Raw genomic sequence first — 19,743 nt, 5'->3', positions numbered from 1 at the left:
TCAGTCACTTGAAAGGGTGAAATCATTAAACTGTCCCTTCAATCCCTCAAGGCTTACATAACTCCAATGACCTAGTTAAATAAAATACATTATAATAGTATTTCCTCTACAAGGAACAAACTCCCTTTTGGGGAGGCTTGCTTCATAGGGTAGAGCCTGCACTTAACTTGTTAAAGTGTACTGAGATTTTTATTTAAGCAAAAACATTATCAGGTACATCAGTATCTTTTTCTTAAATAGAAAGTTTTATTTCAGCAGCTGGATCAATAAACTTAAGTATCCAAACAGGGTCATAATACAAAATAGGGTATTTATAAAGCTACCTGTACACAATAAATACTTAAAAACTTTATTATGCTTCTGTTGTTGACTGGCACAGTCTGTAACAGCTTGCTCAGTTGAAAGATAGTTTACTTCTTTTCTTGTTTCAATGGGAAAAAGAAAGGATGTTTCAGTGCCTCTTCAAGAGTAATGCGTTTGGTTGGGTCATACTCCAACATCTTTTGAATGAGGTCAAAGAGGTTTTCATGATCAGAATCTTGGCAAGTCATGAATTCCTTTTTAAAGAAACCCACATAACATTATTTTTAATTTTACGGTTATTGTTGCAGCTCTCCTCCCCCAAGGTGTTTTCCTGTCTCTTACCTTCAGTGGTTTACAGCGCCTTGAGACATATCTACCAGCTGAACTGTGTTCATCCCAATCCAGGTGGTCATGATGGAAGTATTTGCGTTTCCTTAAACAGACCACACAGCTTGTTATTTGGAGTAGCTGCTTTGCCTCTTCACTAGAAGCAAAGCTTGCATACTCATCTTTTAGCAGCATGTTTGATCACAACCCTGGAACTGATCAGTGACTACTTCACAAAAGAATGGCCAATTTAACAAAGCAAAGCAATGACTCTGAGCTTACTGAACTTGTTTTTGTCATTTATTTGATATTAAACCCAAATCTGAAACTAGCTTATAAACTAGGCAATCTAGGTACAGAGAAATGTAATACCTTGTTTTTTGTATCATATGATTTGGCAAAGGCCCCAGTATTCGCTCCATCATTGCCAGATGTTCTTTGCTGTCATGGGTCTAGTGGAAAATTAAAATATACAAACATTTTGTTCATCAGTAGATGAAGTTATCATCAGCCACAGGACCAATACATAATTTTGACCATTCCCCTTACAAACAAAAATACTTCACGTTAAGGAGAAAAAACAGTCTTCTACTTCCTGAAATAACAGCTACATTATACCAAGGTGTCCTTCACCCAGCCTTGCTTTTTGTTAGTAAATTCCAACTTCCAGCAATATTGTCCAGAGTATTATTTGATGATGGTGGTAGATGAGACCACATCTGTTACCAGTAGGGCTTGTGCATTCAAAATGTTAACAAAACATTGCCCTCTCACACCAAACTACTGCTACAACAGTACTGAAAACAACTTGTACATGTCTTTCTTTTGATGGGAAAGTTCATTTATGCCTATTTCTGCTCTCTGCCACTGGGTACTGCAGAAAATACAAGTTAATCTCTAGCACAGATCATCTCCCCCCCCCCCGTAGCATATGTTTTCCTCAAGCTGCAATGCATTACATGTGCTGCATCACCTTTTTGAAGTTCCGTTACCTACCGGAAATACTGTGAATCCAAGATAGTATTCTATGAGAATACATCCTATGCTCCAAACATCACAGGGCTGTGCCCATCCCAGTGCTGTGAAAATTGAGAAGGTTCATGTTTATACTGGACTAGGAACAGTTTAACAGCTCAAACAAGAGCCACAATACCACACTAGCACAGTTCAGTACTACATAAAAATATTAGACAAAAGGAGATAAGAGCTTAAGTTACTGTGCAAACCTCACTTCGGCTGTGAAAAGCACAAAGTGTTCCAACTACTTAAGCTTATGTAAAGCACACCTCTAACTTGCACCTTTTGATCATGGTATATTTTCCAAATGTCTCCAGTGCTTATTCAAAACTATTTTAGAGTTGACTTCTGAAGCACAGTATATGCCCTTGGATAGAAATCACTTTTACTAACCTAGAATAACTTCAGGAGCTCGGTAATGTCTTGTAGACACCAAAGTACTGTGATGTTCATCATCATACGTTGCACTCCCAAAGTCCACAACTTTGATATCTGGATTTTTTAGTGTGCGTTCATCACGTTTCTGAGTGAAACACACAATGGCATGTGGATGATGAAATAAATAAACCCAGGAGGATGCTGAGGGGCAGGTAGGGGCAGACTATGGAGCCTTACCAGTTTGGGGTTATATTCTTCTACATAATCAGATTTCACAAATAAAATATTTTCAGGTTTCAGATCCGTATGTGTCAGCTTGTTCAAATGCAAAACTGCAGGATAACAAATGTAGTTAGCAGGCCATTCAAATAAAATTTAACAACTAAAACAGCAAGAAATAGACTTACAGTTCACAGATCTGCAGATCTGATATGCCATCTGCCTAATGTGGTCCAGCCGAAATGGCAAAAAGCCGTTCTCTTTAATAAAGTCATAGGTACTGAGTCCCAATAGCTCAAAGACAATGCAGACATGTCCATGGTGCTCAAACCATTCCAACATTTGGACACAGCGACTGTAAAAGCAGGAAAATATATCAATTGCCACAGTAAGTTATATGAATGCTGAGCTACACAGCCATGTGACCTGGTCAATTATGCAAAGGCAGAGGCTTGTAGAGATTTAAGATTTTTCTGTGTGAATACATTGGCCTAATTTAAATAGCAGAGCTTACGAAGAACAAACACGAAGAGACTAGACTGCCCTGGTTCCAGGTGAGGCGCTCCAGCCAGCACAGAGCTGCCAGGCAGCAACTTTTCCTGACCTCATAAATTAGGGACAGGAAGAGAACACTGAACCACCACCAACAGAAAATCTCCACCTACTGGAAGCACTTCAAGAGGCTGACTGTATATTCAGAGAGTAGGACCCTGCAGAAGCTGCTAYAGATTATTTGTTTGCACAGTTTAAGTAATTTTTTAAAAATTACTTTACAAACATTATAAGGAAGGTAGTGTTTCTACATTGAGTATCTGGTCACCAATCAATACTATGATTGCACCTACTGCAGCTAGGTCAGCTTCACAGTTCTGAACAGGATAGGTCTGAATGGAAAAATATTTAATCTTATCCAAAGCAAGCAGGGCTAGAGGCCTGGCCAGCCTGGGTGAAAGCTTACATAGCTAGAGAGTGAGCTCTGTACAGCTGTACATGCATGTGCAGAAATGAGCCCTGCCCTTAGAGATGAACAGCACAGGGCGCTCTGGAACTATCAGAGAAACACCAAAAGGAAGTAACCTGAGCCAATTTAGAAGGCAAAGTACTCAAAAGTTACTAGCTAGTAATTCTGAGCTTGTAGTATTACTGTTTTTATAAAAATGCAGGTGTTACAGAAAGCCAAAACAAGGTACAATCTTCTTTGCATACTTACTATGTACTGCTGGGATCTGACGCATTTAAATGTTCCAGTACTTGTATTTCTGAACGAGCTGCTTCAGAATACCTATCAACATTTTTTACTATTTTCACAGCTACATGTCTACCTCCCCTGAAAAAATAGTTTTTTTATGGTGATTAGAACAATATATAGTTATAACTAAGATCATTCTGTAATTATCCCCATAAACACTGTTTATAACAAAATTCAATTGTGAACCTTAGCAGAACAGATATTTTTAAGACTACGTGCTGACTTAAATATACCCAAGTTTCACATGTTCACATACACAACTAAATACTTATAAAGTATTTACTTTGAAAATATACTCTATACCTTCTATTAGTATTATTCTTAAAGGTTAAAAAAAACACTGATTTACCTCCCATGGTTTATTTAAGTGTATTGGGCCAATATTAGAGGGAAGTCAACACCTTGCAGCCTAACACAACTGTCAGTCAGAAAAGGCAAGTCTTCTTCAGTGATCTAAGTAGTTAAAATTAACTGAGGTGTCAAATATATTTTACAGTGACTACAAAGGCAATTTAATTCTAAAAGTACACAAAACCCCTGCCATTGAATGAAAATACGTTCTGATTTATAATATAGTAACTGCTAGAACCCAAATGGCATTGCATCATCACAGATTATACTCTGAAGTATGCTGTAAGGTATCGCAGACCTGGCTCACTACACAGAGCGGGCAAGGCACAGGCCCCAGCTGGCGCAGGGGGAGCAGCTTCACCGCACCCAGCACCCAGCCCTGGCCCTCCGGCAGGGAGGGCAGCGCTTGTGGAGGACGCGCCCCCCTGCTGGTCTGCCAGTTCCTAAACAACTGTGATTTCAAGGTGCTGTTTTCTGCATGATGTATTAATATAAATTTACATTTGGGAATGGCAACAGCCTCATCTGTCCCAGCTCTAACTGGCCACCCAAATACGCCCAAAGGTGCATGTATGAAACCTTCCCCAAAAGAAAAATGGAAGTAAATAACTGGAGCAATTTGATCCTCCAACCACAAAGCACTCGTTATTCCCATACTAATGCCATTTATGAATAACCACCCCCGTTTTGTTATTTTATGTCTACATTTTAAAAAATACATAGATCAGCTATTAGGAAGCAAAACTAAACTTGATCCAATCAATCTGAAACCACTTCATGAACTACATACACCAGGATAGTATCAGTAAGAAAAACTACAGGTATCAACTGAAAAAGACTTACGCCTTGTGATCGATGCATTCCACCACTTTTCCAAAAGCACCTTCACCCAAAGTAGCAACAATCTCATCTAAAAAGAAAGCAACTCTCAGTCACAGAAGTTGTGAAGTTACTCAACCGTTCAAAAAACAAAAAAAAAAACACAAAGAAACCAACTAAGTACTATCACTGAAAATTATTCTACACTGTGCTTCTATAAAAATGTAAATATCTAGAGTTTGAGAGAAGTTATTGGACAACTCTCATCAAGACATATTTACAGATATCTCATTCTAGGTTCATTAACTTCATTTACTATTTTGGAAAAAAAAAAGAAAAAAAGAAAAAAAACATTTAAGTTCTACAGAAAAAGAATAACAATCCCCCCAAAAACAAAAAAGCCAAGACAGAAAGAAAAGACTTCCAAAGCCCCCTCACATCTTATGCTAAAAGAAATTATTCTATCTGAAAAGTTAATAAGTTTTGAAAAATATTCTATACATCTTGCACTTAGTACGTCTCCACTCTGACAGATCAGGTGACCCTCCTCATCATCCTCTACACTCCTGGATCTTTTCCTTCGATGACTCTTCTGGAACGGCACCAAGATCGTCCAGCCAATCAATAAACCCGAGTGAATTCAGGGTAGAATACGAAATTCATTCAGCAGGGAGATATTCGGGCATTCAGATACACGCCAGGCCACAAACGGCAGGAGCAATTTCAAATTCAGTCCCCAGAAATTCACAGGGCACATAGTTTATGTTACAGGAGAAAAACATGGCAAGGAACAGATTTTCAGATAAGATACTCAAAGTGGCAAGGCAACAAAAAATTACAACACAATTTTTTTCTTTTAAAAGATTGGTTCACTGAATTTTATTTTAGGTTTTCAGTGCCCTTATTTGAAAATCAAAAGGATTTAATAAATTACCCTCTACATAAAATAGCCTTGTGGCCAAATTAAAATACACAAGTTAAGCAACTGATTTTAAATCTCATCTGAATATTTAACAGTAATAAAATTTTTTACAAAAATAGCATATACATTTACTTTAGGCTGTCTCAGCTGAAGAGCTTCAATTATAAATCCTATCTTCAGCTTTTTTAACAGTTAAATTCATAACAAAGATCAGAAAGCATGCCCTGCTAGTGGACAGACATCATACAAATCTGGTTCTACAACCTATTTCATCAAAACTTAAAATATCTTATCAAATAAATAAATAAATATTGTAAAAATCTGGCAGTATCTCCTTGCTATTTCAGTAATACTAAATTTAGTCAAAAACAAGTTTCAAGCTTGTATTTGGATTTTTGGGTATGACTGAAATAAATACTTGTCGTAATAAAAAAATTTTGAAGGCATGAAAGTGATGCCTGCATTCCAAGTATTTCAATTGATGGTTATTGTTCAWTAATCAGCTCAAATATATCCAGTGAACAAGTAGCAGAACTGTGTCCTGTGGTATCACAAGTACACCTACAAACTATGGAAATTTTTTACTGAAGGAAAAAAAAAATTCCTAGCCAAAAAAATAATATATCAATATTAGCAATTAAGACTTCCCCAAACCCCAATATTCAATTATTACTGCCCAGATGAGAATTTATCTTCTTAAAATAAAAATTCCTAAGTTAAAAATTGGTCATACCACCTGTGAATGATGATGGTGAGAGGCACTGTGATGTGTCTTGTATTTCCTTTTGTAACTACTCCTCCCGCTATGGCCTGATGACTTGCTACTATGATTGTGATAACCATTTTCATGGTCTCTGTGATGGTGCCCATTATCATATCCTTGACTGTACTCGTTTCTGTATTCTTCGACATAGCGCCGTTCATGATGGTCTCTTTCATTTATGGATTTGGTTTCTGAATAGTTACTACAAACAAAGGATTAAGTAAACTTTATTTAAATAATTCCAGTATCCCTATCAAGGCAGGTTTTTGCTTTAAACTGTAAGACATCCCTCTTGAAATATCTGCAACTCAAAAATTAATACATTACCAGAACCTCATCAAAATTATTAACCTTATCAGAACAGTAACATTTTAAAACAGATGCTTGCTATTGTCAGTAGTCAAAAAGTTATTTACCTATCAGGAAGTTTAGAAGGATCATGTTTGAAGTGCTTGTTCTCCCGTGCACTACTGAGTGATCTCCTCTTTCTCTTATGACCACTGCTGCACCTTCTGCGATCCCAACTTTCTTTTTCATCCCAGTCAGGATAATTAGTTCGTCTGGAATGCCGCATCTGTGACAGAAAAGGCATTTCACTCTTTAAATTACATCCTAGAAACAAGCAACTAATTTTAAGAGCCATTAATACCAAAGTGTCTAACAAGATAATGAAGACTGTATTTTTTCCCTCAATTACCCAGTTGCGATTCCCCCACTCTGCTTTCTTCCATGTTATTTTTACATTCAAGCATTTTCCCAAAATAACCATTTTTGATAAGGGAACTTAAACCAATAACCTACCTCCTACAAATAAAAATTTTAAAAAGAAGGATCATGACTCAGACACTAAACACACTCTGTGAATGTTATTTCTGCAAAGCTGGGCACCACGGTAAGGTTCCTTCAGACACCTTAATGTATGATAAACCGTGCATATACTARGAAAAAGGAAGGTTTACATGTACTTAAAAAGGCATACAGATATTACCCCATGTGCTTTGAAAGACTTCAAGGAGTTCATTATTAAACTTTTGCTATGCTTCTATAGATCCCTGGAAAATTTCTAATGCTAGCTTAAAAAGCCAATGAATGAAAATAAACTACAAGCACCTCCCAGTTATTTGGTTCCAAAAGGAAAAGAGAAAGAGAAATATCTCACTACAGATTTCTATTTTACTTTCCAACCGCTCTAGCTCACGCGAGATGTCTCACGCCGACAAGTCCAGACTTCGCGACAGCTGCGACGCTACAAAGCGGGGCGCGACGCAGCACGGGCCCTGACCCCGGTTATTTTTCAGGTGAGGGAGAGGAGACGGTCCGCGCCCCACACGGCCGATGCACACACTGAGCTCACTAGCGCGGAGAAGCCGCGGGGCGCTCCGCCGGGGCCACCCCCCGCTCCAGGGTGCGCCCAAGTCTCTCCCCGGTGGAGACCCCACTCTCGACCTCCCGTTCGGGAACGGGGAAACGGTCCCCAGCCTCCCCCTCGGACCCGCCGGGCGCCCCCCTCCCGCGCCAGCGGCCGCAGCCATTTTCTCTCCGCACCGAGTAAGGCGCGGGCAGAGAACATGGCGGCCGCGCGCAAAGACGGGCGGCGGAGGGGCGCCCCGGCCGCCCGACCCGCTCGTACGGCGGGGACGGCCCGAGCGGCCTCGCAGGCTGTCCTCCCCCCACGGCAGGGGCAGCAGCCCCTTCCCCGGCACCGCAGCGGCACTTCTCCTCCCTCCCCTCGACAGCGGCCATGTCCCCGCCGCAGCCCGTCCCGCCTCCTAACGATGTCCTTCAGCTCTCCCCCGCCGCCGCGGCAGTTCAGGGCGCGGAGCCGGGAGCGAGCACTCGGGGCCCCTCCACCCGCCGCCCGCCATCGCCTCACCTCAGCAGTTGGGGATGCCGCCGCCCTCTCCGGGAGCCGCAGCTGCTGGGCCCGCGACCACCGCCGCCGCCCCTCAGCTCACAGCCCGCGACAAAATGGCGCCGCCAGGAACCTTCTGGAGCGCGGCGGCGCGTCACAGCGGCCACAGCGTCACGGCGCGGGCGGGGCGCAGCGGCCGCTGGGGCTGCAGCGGGCGGAGGCGCCGGGCGCGGGTCAGCGGTGCGGGCAGCCGGAGCACGCCGGAGGGCCCAGCTCTCCTTTCGCGAGAATTTTTAGAAGATAACTGGCGTTTTCTCCCGCCGCTGCCCCGCGAGGCTGCTGCCAGGGCCTGCGGGCCCCCCCCTCCCGAACCCCAGGGCCCTCACCGCTCCCCCGCCTTACGGGAAGAAAGCCCTTCCTTGCCCCGTTCCGCTGCGCGGACCGGCGTGGTGCATTTCACCTGGTCACTCATTTCACGGTGACCCCCCCCCCCCATGCCTGTCTGCCACGTAATCCGCTTAAACGTATTTTGGCTTGATAAGCAAACCATCTGCGCAAAATCTTCAATAACTTTCCATCCAAGGATTTTGGAAGACAAGAAAAATGATTAGGAGAAATCAAAGAGAAAAAAAAAGAAAAAAACCCCACAGCCTCTTAACCCTCATTCAGTGATAACTGCCAGGAGATAGCTATTTTTGTCAGAATTTTTTTAATTGCGGTCATCATTTCCCATGGTGATATAGCCCAATTTTTTTGTCTCTGTACTTCCCTAGACAAACTGTTAGAGGCTCTCAAAGCATGTACCCAACTTTAAATCAACAGAAGAGTGAAGTACCACATACTACTAATGTTTTGCAGAAGTCTTTGTAAACCACTGGAGTTAAAAACACTTTGAAATAGTTCAGCATTCAAGGATTTGGTATCTTACAGTATCTTTCACTAGCTTTTAGTAATGTTTTCAGGTCTTGACTGAACATAACTACCCACTGTAGAACAAATAAAACCCCTAAACACAACCCTTAGGAAAAAAACAAAAGTACACAATCAGTCTTCTATGCCCACAGAATGGGAAAAAAACACTCCCGCAAAGCCAAGTCTTGCTTTTGCTGGTCACCTCTATCACACACTGGGCAATTTAAGCCAACGGACACCCCTTGCGTCTTCCAAGGTGGCCTTAGGCTGCCATTTCTCTCAGAAGGAGCTTTTGAGCCAATCATCATGTTATTTACTGCTTCAGCAAAGCTAACCAAGCATCATGTCCAAAATTTGGTTCTCCAAAAGCAATGCCAATAATAAGCAGTCAGACAACTTATTTAGCATCTAATTTATGTGGAAAAAAGAACATCTAAGGGTAAAACAGTCCTGAAACACCACAAATCTGTACACATCAACTTTTTTTTTTTTTTTTTTTTTAAAACAACCATTCTCTTAACTTGGGAAAGACTAAACTTCTGAAACCCTTCCACCCTTGAGAAATGACCCTAGCTTTTAAACCCTTTATATTGTTTTGATTTTGCCAATTGACCCTGTGATCGACACAGTAGGTACATTACACATGCAAGTGTGTCACTGCACACAGATAACGTACTGTTTTCTTTTTGTCCATTGCTGTCCAGCATAGTCTAAGTACTGTTCCCAACATATTTCTAATACTGACTTTTCCTATTATTTTTCTAATGCCTAAAACATCAGTGATTATCTAGAATATACAGGATGAGACTCTCCACCACAGTCATAACACAAGATCATAGTGTTAACGTACAGCAGCATATTTTCCTTTGCACAGGTAGATTTATTTTGACAGAACTCACCTTGTAGGTTGTAGAATTTGTCMTATAGGACTGGACTGATGGAATTAAACATAGCACTTCATAAAGCACAAATCATTAAAAATAAGAACGGTATTGCCCTTAAATAGCAAAAATGCTAGAGACTTGTACATGTTACAGAACTCCAAACAGCTGCTGACACAACCGCTGACTGCATGCAAGAACTGCATGGCAGGTACCCTCTGCACAGCAACTGCCCACATAATTATGCACTTCCACAGCTGGGCTACTTATATTTGCTGTCTCCATTTGTCTCTGTTTCTTTCTGTCTGGCTCTGCCTCTCTGTCTCTCTCTCTAACAACTGAATGGGAGCAACCCCACCATTATTTTTTTCTGTTGTATTCCAGGTTCACCTGGGAGAGGTTCAGGGCCATGAACGGAAGACATAGACATGATATCCTAACTGCTGTGAATCACATAACTCTGTCCCATGAGAGCCCTCTACTTTTAATACATAGCTTTGATTAAAAAAAAAAAAAAAGCTAAATTTAATGCATCATGCAAAGAGCAAAGCTCTTGCAGTACCTGTATTTCACACATTCTCTATAATGATCTTTTTTGTGGGGGAGAAAACCAGACCTGCAATTGTTTTAAGTTCAGTGCTATATTTCAAATTACTGGCTCCTTTGCAGTGTAGGAAAATTCTCCATATACATTTCCTTCTGCATAGCAGCAGTGTCAGTGTGGCAGTGATGCATGGAGTTGCCTGCTTTTGTCTATTCCCCGTTACCACTGGTTACAAGGAAGGGAGCTAGAAAGACCACAGAGCTACAGTAATTGAGCCCTTCACCTGACTGGAGTAGTAGGAGGGGAAAAAAAGAAAAATCTTTTAAGTCTGGAGCAAGGACTAAGAGCTTTTAGCAACACCACATACAAACTAGGCACAACATAATCTCATCCCTTAAGATGTGCTCTCAAAATTTTGGCTCTTTCCAATGCCCCCCAACCTTTTGTTTTGTTTTGTTTTTTCACACACACCTGAATTCCAGAACATTACTAAAAGAAGTGACAAAAATCAACACATTCCTCATTCATCCACAGAGGGACTTTGTTCTAGAGCAAGGGTACAGATCAACTCTGGTGGGCACTGAGCCTACAAGGCTGTAGCTGAACCTCGCAAGGATTACAAGGCGCATATATAAGGATGGGGCTTGTTAAGCGATGCTGAATTAGTCCAAAGGGGACGGGGGGAAGAAGCCCGGGAGCTGGACGCAGGAACCATGGGTGTTCTGTCCTAGCCAGTGCTCCCATGCACAGCTTGAACTGGAAAAACATCCTCTGACTTCTACATATTGTAGAGTCAGAAAATGGACCTCAGTGGAAATGAATTGATTTTTCCTGCTTCATAACAACAAACATGCTGAAATGCACTTTTTTAATAAACAACCAGGGTTTTTTCAAGAAACAGAAGAAGGTTCTGTTTTCCCCAATATGCCCAAGGTGGAGAACTGCTTTTGTTAGGTGTACTCTCTTCTGCCAGCTCAAGTCAGTTTATTTTATGCTTACTACACTAAAATATCTTTTACAGGACTTTTCACCCTTCTTTTTGGTTTGGGGCTGGATCCCAAAGGAATAGAGACTGATGAATGCCAAATTACTTGTGTTTCCTTTGGGGATTCCTCATCAAAGGGACTTGAACATAGGATCAGCAACACACAGACATATTTGTGTATCTCTATACATATATAAATACACACACACACACATATAAGTATATATATATATACACAAATATATACACACATATATATACACATATATACTTATATACTTATATATATATATATATTCCCCACTCCCCCAATCAGTCAATATCCAGACATCTCTATACCTTTTTGCAGACATTCTTATTTGAGGCCAACAGCATGGTCACCAACTATTTTTAATATTTCAACTGGTACTTTGCTGTGCAAACCACCACTTCTCACAGGCCCTCTGTCCTCTTCTTTCTGTCATCCAGTACTAGGAGGGGTTCTGACAATCTCACCACTAACATGTAAGACAGTTGTCTTTAACAACATCTTGGCCACAATATGTTTTATTATTTTAAGGATATCAGGATATTCTTAGTAAGAAGTCTGATCACCGTCTTTGTCACTACTCTTTGTTGTGTTTACCCTTTACTGTTTGTGCAACAAAGGGATGAAAAACAAGTTACAGTAAAGCCATGGTTACCTTGTTTCAAACAACAGCTATGTAAGGATGAAAGTGTAAGTGTTTGCATCTTAAAAACTTTGTGCCAGAGGCAGAGGCAATTGTTTCTGATCTACCTTTTGGGGAAGCTAAAGAGGTTACCACTCCAACACAGCAGTACCAGAACAAGCACTCGTCTAAACATGGTCTTTAATCCGCTAGCAGAGAAAGGATTCCTCTATCTATGACACCGCTCTCACCTAGAGGAAAAAAATTACATATTTTTCTCAATTTTCTAAAAAACAGTAAAGTAAGGAAGGTTGGAGCTTACCTGGAAAGGTTCCAGAAAATTGCTAGAATGAAATTCTAGCCAAAGATTTGTTTCAACATAATATCACTTAGAAAGACAAGACAGAAATCAAAGATTAGCATAAAAATAGATATATTTTTAAAAGTCTTTCCTTATTTTACACATACAAAAAGCAATGTTTTAAAGTCAAAATTCTGGAAGATACTCTGGAAAAACTGGCTTCTGAAGCATAAGACTTCCCTGTGACAATTCCCAGACAATGTCACAACTCCTGAAAGTCCTTCATTCAAGGAGCAAAGGTATGATCCACTTTGAGTAACTCTTTTTAATGACATTTTAAACACCATAATCCAGCAGTCATTCTGACCAGTCTCTAAAGAATGTGTTGAGGCACTTTGTGGCTACAGAGCAAAAGGGTTGGCATGAATTGTGATGTCTTTAATGCGAACATCATTAAGAGGTCGGTAGGTTTTTTCGTTCACAGGCAGCTTCTCCAGCTCATCCAGTGTCTCCAAGCCATCAATAACTCTGAAAGAAAAGCAGAACTGCTAGGAAGCTCCTTCTAACGAATGATTTAACTTTCACACTTGAGGTATCTCAAAGCAATTTACAGTGAGTTAAGTACCACAGTGCAAGGGCTTGGCAAGCAAATGATTCAAACAAGGCAGCCAAAACCTTATATATAGTATGATAACCTATACTGAAAGATAATTTTAAGCATCCATGAGAGATTCTGATAAACGATACAAGTAATTCCCACTGACAGTATCATATTTTATATGAACCATAGCTATAAAGACCCTGGCTCCACTTCTTGGCAGGCAGGACTGACTGATCATAGTATAGGTTTAACTAGTAGCAAGATATTGGTCATACCAGACTTCACTGTGAACTACTGAAATCCCATAGCTGGAAAATCAGTTTTCCAAATGTGAGATTATAATTACTAACCTTCTGGCTCAAAGGCAAGATTGGACTGACCACTAATAACTGTGTAAATCTAATGGCACAAATGCATTTAGACTTTCTGATTCCTGTTCAGGCTGAAGAAGTGGCAAGAGAAATTATTCTAATAGACCCCTTACCTTTTCAGTTTAAATAATTAGCTCTGCTAAATTTTGACAGTTTAGTACCCGAGTAACAGACTTGGCAGAACACATGACATGCCATTCACCACTCAATTCACCGTCACATTGATCAGTTCTTTGAATCTAAGATGCTGGACTGTGCCTGGAGCATGGATGTGTGTTCTGCTCAGCTGATTCTGCAACTAGGGCAACAGCTATCTTCAACTGCCACAGAAAATCTGGCAAAGTTCATCTATCAGAGCCCCTACTCTTTTGTGAGAAAGACATATCCAAAAAGCTACTTTCAAATCACACTTCTAAACAAACTCAGAGATGAAAGAACACTATGCTTACATGCCTATAAACAATACAAATGGTAAAAATGCAGTTTTCAAATTTCACTAGCTTACTTTGAATATTTAACTCTATTTGATGAAGGCAATTTTTGTTCAACAGATTCACTTGTACACAAGAGGCCTTTCAGCAACAAGCAAAAGAAAAGCCGTTACCATGATTCTGAGACAAAAAAAATAATATCAGGAGTGGAGTTGCTTTTTTTTTTTTTTTGTATATACTAGCCCTTCCAACTTGCCTTCTCACCCAGGCCCAAATGAGTGCAAACTGGAATGGCTAGTACAAAAAAACCCAGCTCCATTCTTGATATTATTTTTAATATGCCTATTTCCACTGAATTTCCTACTACTAATAAAAAAATGGAGCAGTATTTTGGGTCAACTAATTCTGGTGACAGTGCAAGATCATACATTTATATATACACATCCACGATCTTAAAGACTTTTGCCATATAAGTTTCTAAATTTGCATTGCACGTGCCCTGAGATATTCAGATCCTTCACACGCTCTGACAAGGAAGCATATGGTTGGATCACTCACTTCCCAAAGACAGTGTACTTCATATCCAGGTGCGGCTGCTTGGCATAAGTGATGAAGAACTGCGATCCATTGGTATTCGGACCATTGTTTGCCATTGAAACAACTCCACGGACACTGTGCTGAAAGAAGGGAAAAAAGCTCAACATGAATACATATCTGTGAAAGCAGGATTTCAACTGTACAAAAGGCTTAATGACTAGTACTCCACCTCAGTATCATTAGTAAAAACAAATCTTGGTTGCTAATATATTCTATCACCACCCATAATTAGCTCCTCAAATCTGCTCTTATGATGCAAAATGACTTCTTTACCTTCAGTGAATGAAAAATACCTTGTTACAAATTCTTCCTACTTCTGTTCTCAGTGATGAGAACCCTCAAATCTAACTTGCAGAGTACAGAAATGCCTGTTCCTATTTCAATAACAAGCTTTAATAACATCCCTTTACCATGGGCTTATGCTTTATTTCACAATTACATGACAGGTATTTAATCCAGTGCAACACAACACTGATCGTTCTCCAACCTGTAACGAAATTGTATGTGAAAACATAACTGCGTATTGAAAGCACAGAAATACCTTCAGGTATTCACTGAATTCATCTTCAAACTTCCTGCCCCAGATGCTGTTACCTCCTTTCCCAGTGCCTGACAAAGAAGTATCACAACAGATTATTGGATTCTCAGACTGAAAAATTCAGAAATGATGTATCGTTCTAACATGTTACAGCACACACACTATAAAGACTATAAATTGCTTGAGGCAGGGATAAGAGTCTCCTGTCTTGATACTGAGCAGAGCACTAACTCAATAATATAAACGACAACTATTAACTAGTAGAACAAAAGGCTGAGATATTCTCAAATTCAATTCAGTATGAGTGCAAATAGACACACAGCTGAATCAGACTTTCTCTCAAACAGTTGACACTGTCTAGGCCATTTCCCAAAATGCTAAAGAGAACTTTTAGAGGTAGTGTAGCCTTTCAGGCAGAAACCAGAGTAGCAACTACTGCCTGTGCAAGTGCTGGTAAGTCAGCAGAACCATCATATTCAGTGAAAACAGCTGGAAAAATTAAAGTCTATACAATGCTTTGCCATTGCATGATTATTTAGAGATAGGGTAATGACTGTTCTTCTGTAAACTCACCAGAGAAAACTAGCTACATCATAAAACCCTCTGTCAACAATACAGTAATTCTTATGTTCCGTCCCATCCCTGTATACTTCTCTATATACAGATCCTGACAGAAGGATTTACCTAATGGATCCCCTGTTTGAACCATGAAGCCCTTTATATTCCGGTGAAATATGCAGCCACTGTAGTAGTTACTAGCACAAAGCGCCAGGAAATTCTAAGGAAATGAAACACAGCATATTAACAAACAACTCAGAAATAATATCCTCTGTAGCTAAAACCACAGCACTGGCAAGACTAGCTCTTCTGACTCTGCTTTGCACTGTGAGCATGTCACGGCATTAGTCAACTGTCCCAGACTATTGTTGGCTATTAAAAGATACAAAAAGCCCTCAGGCCTTTTCCTTCCTTTTTCAGGGCTTGCCATAGTTAAAAAAACAGTATCAAATCCAGTAAGAATGGTCTACATGTTACATTAAAATCAACAAAGTAACACAGATACTGCCTACATAGAGCATCACAGAGAAGATGGATCTGATGGGGGCTTCATAAATATTCTCCTTCAGTTCAGTGCAGGAACATGTATCTTTTTTAAAGGACCTCCGTACCTTAGATAGCTGATGAACCACTATTTGGATACGGACAAGTATTGTTCACCATTTTGCAAGGAAAACAGAGATATACTCTGTTTCACTGAAATTTAAATTTGGGCTGCCCAGAATGTAAGATGAAAGTTTTGCAGCTGAAACTAGGAATTTTGAACTAAAATACAGTAGTATTTATCCTGGCTTAAGGAAACCTTACAACTACAGAATTACAAAATGAAACAAAAAGTTCATTTAAAAGTTACTTTGACATAATAACCCCTAAAACTACCATTAAAACATCATGTGTGGCATCTATAACCAAAACAGAAATGGCTGTAAAAAATGCAATGAGAGAAGCCTTTTATAAAATGCAGTTTCAAGAGACCGCAGTTTGTTTAGAGCTCCTGTTTTCTTGGTTTCCTACAGAAGGTGGCTATGATAGGTCGAAGAATCAGTACTCAGCGAATCCCATTTACACACAGAATAGTCATTCTCAAATTATGGTTAACATGTTCCTTTGACACAGTCACAGATGCAAAGGATTTTAAACAAAGCTTACAGCACAAGGTCTTGTGGAACAAACACAGGGATTCTTGAGACACGCTCAGAAGTATCACTTGCGTTCAACATTTTTATTTTGTAATTGTACTGTAACTTTGTAATCAATAGCCAAGCCTCCGCATGATTAGTTAAAAACTGCTTTCAATTTAAGCTTAAGTTTATTGCACAAAGGAAAACTGGGGTCTCTGACAAACTAGGAGTGCTTCTCACTTCTTTTCAAAAAGCAAAGCTGTATGAGTATGGGCAAACCAAGGGAAGTTTGGGAATCCCAGGCAAAGTCCTGTGTTTCCTATTAAGGGCAAAGGACACTTTGGGAGATGCTATAACTCAGAGAGAAGCAGCCCTTAGCTAAACCTTATCTGGAAAGAGATAGGCAGCAAAGCTCTAGACAGTACAACACAGTACACAACGAGTCCCGCAGGTTGATTAGGCACTGTACCAGCTTAAAATGTGAATGTTCCATTGTGTGAAACAATGAATTGGAACACACATTTCACCTCCTCTATGATCTTCACTACTTCTACTGCTTTGCTTCAACATTAGACAATCCCACTCTTGTTATGTGACTTACTTCACAAGTTTTTGGTGTTCGCTCACAGAATAGTTCTATTTTAATATCTCCTACGTCAGTGTGCAGCGTGACAGCCTGAGCAAGAAGCAAAAAATAATAATTAAACCACCAATGAAATACAAACAGCTGTAGACTTTCTTTTATTTCCTAGTCCTATGAAGAACACAAGCAACTTCCCACTGCATATAACCATCATTTCAATATCTGACTGTAAGCAAGGCTACTGTCACAGACCTTCTACATTTCCAGTGAAACCATCAGAGAGCAGTGGATTCAATAGTTTCAGGACAAATCAAGTTCTCCATGGTAATGGAACAGCTCAGATTCATGCTGCTACTCTCCGGAGATACGTTATTCATCTGCATAAAGTCACAGGTGAACTGAAGCTGCTCAGTCACATGTTTGCACAAGTTGAAGAATGGAGTTTATATCTGTTTCGTGAGATGATAGTGTGCTGCACATACCTCACTGGTTTACAGCCAGAGGAACAAGTGCTGTGCATCACTTGACTGCAGCCTTTTCAGTGATACAGGGATAGTTCTGAATGGCACTGTATATAATCTGCCCTCACAAACAAGTATGTCTGCAAAATTATGCACTTTTCTTCAGAACTTATAAATAGTCTTTGTAAATTTTAAAATGCCAGTTACTCAGCCATTAATGCACGTATCTCTCTATAGGCCCAAAATATCACAGTACTCCCAAAGAAAGTGCTAAACTATCAAAGATGATTTAGTATGGGGATATACTGGGGATACCTGTACAGAAAGACTAATAAAAACCAACATCACATTGATGCCAGCATACTGTTTTATATATATAAATTACATGTTTCTATATCGCATATATAGTATTAAATAATATTACATATTATATGCATACCAAGTAATATGTATATTGTGTGTGTGTATATATACACACACGTATGTAAAAGTGGGTATACAAGTAAAGAAGAGAAGACAGTTGTCTGCAATGTCCATGAAGATACTATAAAAGTTGTATAACCAGTTTAAGACATAGTCTTATCTTTCTTTTCTGATTGATAAACTTTTAAAAGCCTACAGTTGTAGAAGCTTACAGACATTCAAGCAGAGCTATATGCTTGCAGCTTGAACCGTGCTTCTGTAGTAAAAGAAATCAAACTAGAAGACCAAATATTAGTCAAATTAGGATTAAAGTTTAACATCTTAGAAGTCTAATTATACTTTTAGACTGATGAAATAGTAACGCTGACATATTCTCCTTTTCACAGCATCTTGGGTAGAAGTCTGTGAAATGGAAAGCAGAGCTTTTCATTACAAATTCTTCACAATGTCAGAGTAAAATGCATAATCACTTGAGATGCAGAGCAGCTATTCGCTTCCCAAAGATGACAACTTAAGAAAATCAGAAAGGATATAAAAAGATGCTACTGATCTCACCATGTTTGCTCATCAAAAAGCTGCAGTAGGTTTGCATATAGCAGGTTCCTGCAAAGAAAACATATGCAATTTGATTTTTATTTTCTTCTTCCATTTTCCACCAGTCCCCAGTTCTTTCCAGTTCTAAAATATTTGTGTTGTTAATGAAATTATAAGGTTTTTCACAGTACAGTTTTACAGCATYATTCAAGTCACACTCCGTGGATAAACAATTTATTTACATCACATAACTACCCAGCGTATAAAGAACTAGAAAGGGGTAGAACAAAACAGTTCAGAGAAAGAGTGGGTCAAAAAACGGCCTTTCCTAAAATGAGAGTTTATACTAAGCAATCATAACTTTTCCAGAGATTATGGTTATATACATCACAGAGGTTAACAGATAAAAAGCCACATGCCAGTACCTGTACAGCAGTTTAATTCGGGGCCACCTTCCGGTGGCTCTCAGCGTCTGCGACACACAGGTACCTGCATCCAAGCACAGGAGCAAACATTTTTTAAGCTATTCATATTCTGAAGCAAAACGTTTGGAATAACGGCAACAAAATCACAGTGCGGGAGCTCAGGGGCCGTTAGCTTGGCCGCCCCGGGCTCACTGTCGCGGGGCCGCAGGGAGGCCTCGTACAAACCCGGCGCCCGCCACGGCCGCCTTCTCCAAAGCCGCGGTTCTAACCCGCGGCGCGGCGCGGCGCCCGCCTGCCCTCACAGCCACCGGGGGGGCGCGGGAAGGGGCCCCGGCCCTCCTCACGGGACGCTCCGCCGCGGCCGAGAGGCGAGGCGCCGCCGCCCCCTCACGGCCGGCGCGGCGGAAGCGGCGGGGCGGGGCCGGGCACCGCCCCGCGGCCCTGCGGAGGCGCGAGCTGAGTGCGGCGCCGCGCGGCACCGGGGCGTTAACGGCCGCCTCCCAGCGCGGGAGGTAAACGCTCCTCGCGGTGGCGGCCGCGGCTCGTTTTCCGCGCGTGGAAACCGAGGAAGCTGTGCGGGTTTCGGTACCGTTTCGCAGGACTCTGCGAGGTAGCTTCCTCCGCAGC

At 40.7% G+C, this 19,743-nt stretch overlaps 2 protein-coding genes and 1 long non-coding RNA gene across 9 annotated transcripts; 1 reads left to right on the top strand and 2 right to left on the bottom strand.

Annotated features, from left to right (window-relative positions):
- Window positions 1-222: 222 nt before the first annotated feature.
- Window positions 223-8,332, bottom strand: CLK1 (CDC like kinase 1). Of its 6 annotated transcripts, none has more exons than XM_026088359.1 (13): window positions 8,222-8,332; window positions 6,765-6,922; window positions 6,319-6,550; window positions 5,165-5,255; window positions 4,688-4,754; window positions 3,455-3,571; window positions 2,433-2,599; window positions 2,263-2,357; window positions 2,041-2,170; window positions 1,627-1,709; window positions 1,003-1,082; window positions 646-736; window positions 223-557 (listed from the first exon to the last, which is right to left on the bottom strand). In XM_026088359.1, the coding sequence occupies exons 2-13, from the start codon at window positions 6,920-6,922 to the stop codon at window positions 411-413; spliced, it is 1,458 nt and encodes a 485-aa protein (XP_025944144.1). In that variant the 5' UTR covers window positions 8,222-8,332; the 3' UTR covers window positions 223-410. The 6 variants fall into 6 exon arrangements, with proteins under 6 accessions (XP_025944144.1, XP_025944151.1, XP_025944161.1 ...); XM_026088366.1 differs by having other exon boundaries at window positions 6,322-6,550; XM_026088376.1 differs by lacking the exon at window positions 3,455-3,571.
- LOC112976822 lies at window positions 7,526-12,917 on the top strand. Its single transcript, XR_003257164.1, has 2 exons — window positions 7,526-7,646; window positions 10,378-12,917. It is a non-coding gene; the product is annotated as an uncharacterized LOC112976822 (long non-coding RNA).
- On the bottom strand, window positions 12,589-19,500 carry PPIL3 (peptidylprolyl isomerase like 3). Of its 2 annotated transcripts, XM_026088486.1 has the most exons (8): window positions 19,342-19,500; window positions 19,117-19,180; window positions 18,713-18,760; window positions 17,292-17,366; window positions 15,696-15,789; window positions 15,015-15,082; window positions 14,435-14,553; window positions 12,589-13,001 (listed from the first exon to the last, which is right to left on the bottom strand). In XM_026088486.1, exons 3-8 carry the CDS (start codon window positions 18,713-18,715, stop codon window positions 12,875-12,877), a joined length of 486 nt encoding a protein of 161 aa, XP_025944271.1. In that variant the 5' UTR covers window positions 18,716-18,760; window positions 19,117-19,180; window positions 19,342-19,500; the 3' UTR covers window positions 12,589-12,874. The 2 variants fall into 2 exon arrangements, with proteins under 2 accessions (XP_025944271.1, XP_025944259.1); XM_026088474.1 differs by having other exon boundaries at window positions 19,117-19,500.
- Window positions 19,501-19,743: the final 243 nt, after the last annotated feature.

Source organism: Apteryx rowi, unplaced genomic scaffold, assembly GCF_003343035.1.
Source record: "Apteryx rowi isolate R43461 unplaced genomic scaffold, aptRow1 scaffold_12, whole genome shotgun sequence".
NCBI classification, from domain to species: Eukaryota; Metazoa; Chordata; class Aves; order Apterygiformes; family Apterygidae; genus Apteryx; species Apteryx rowi.
This window is presented reverse-complemented; position numbering and strand designations above follow the sequence as displayed.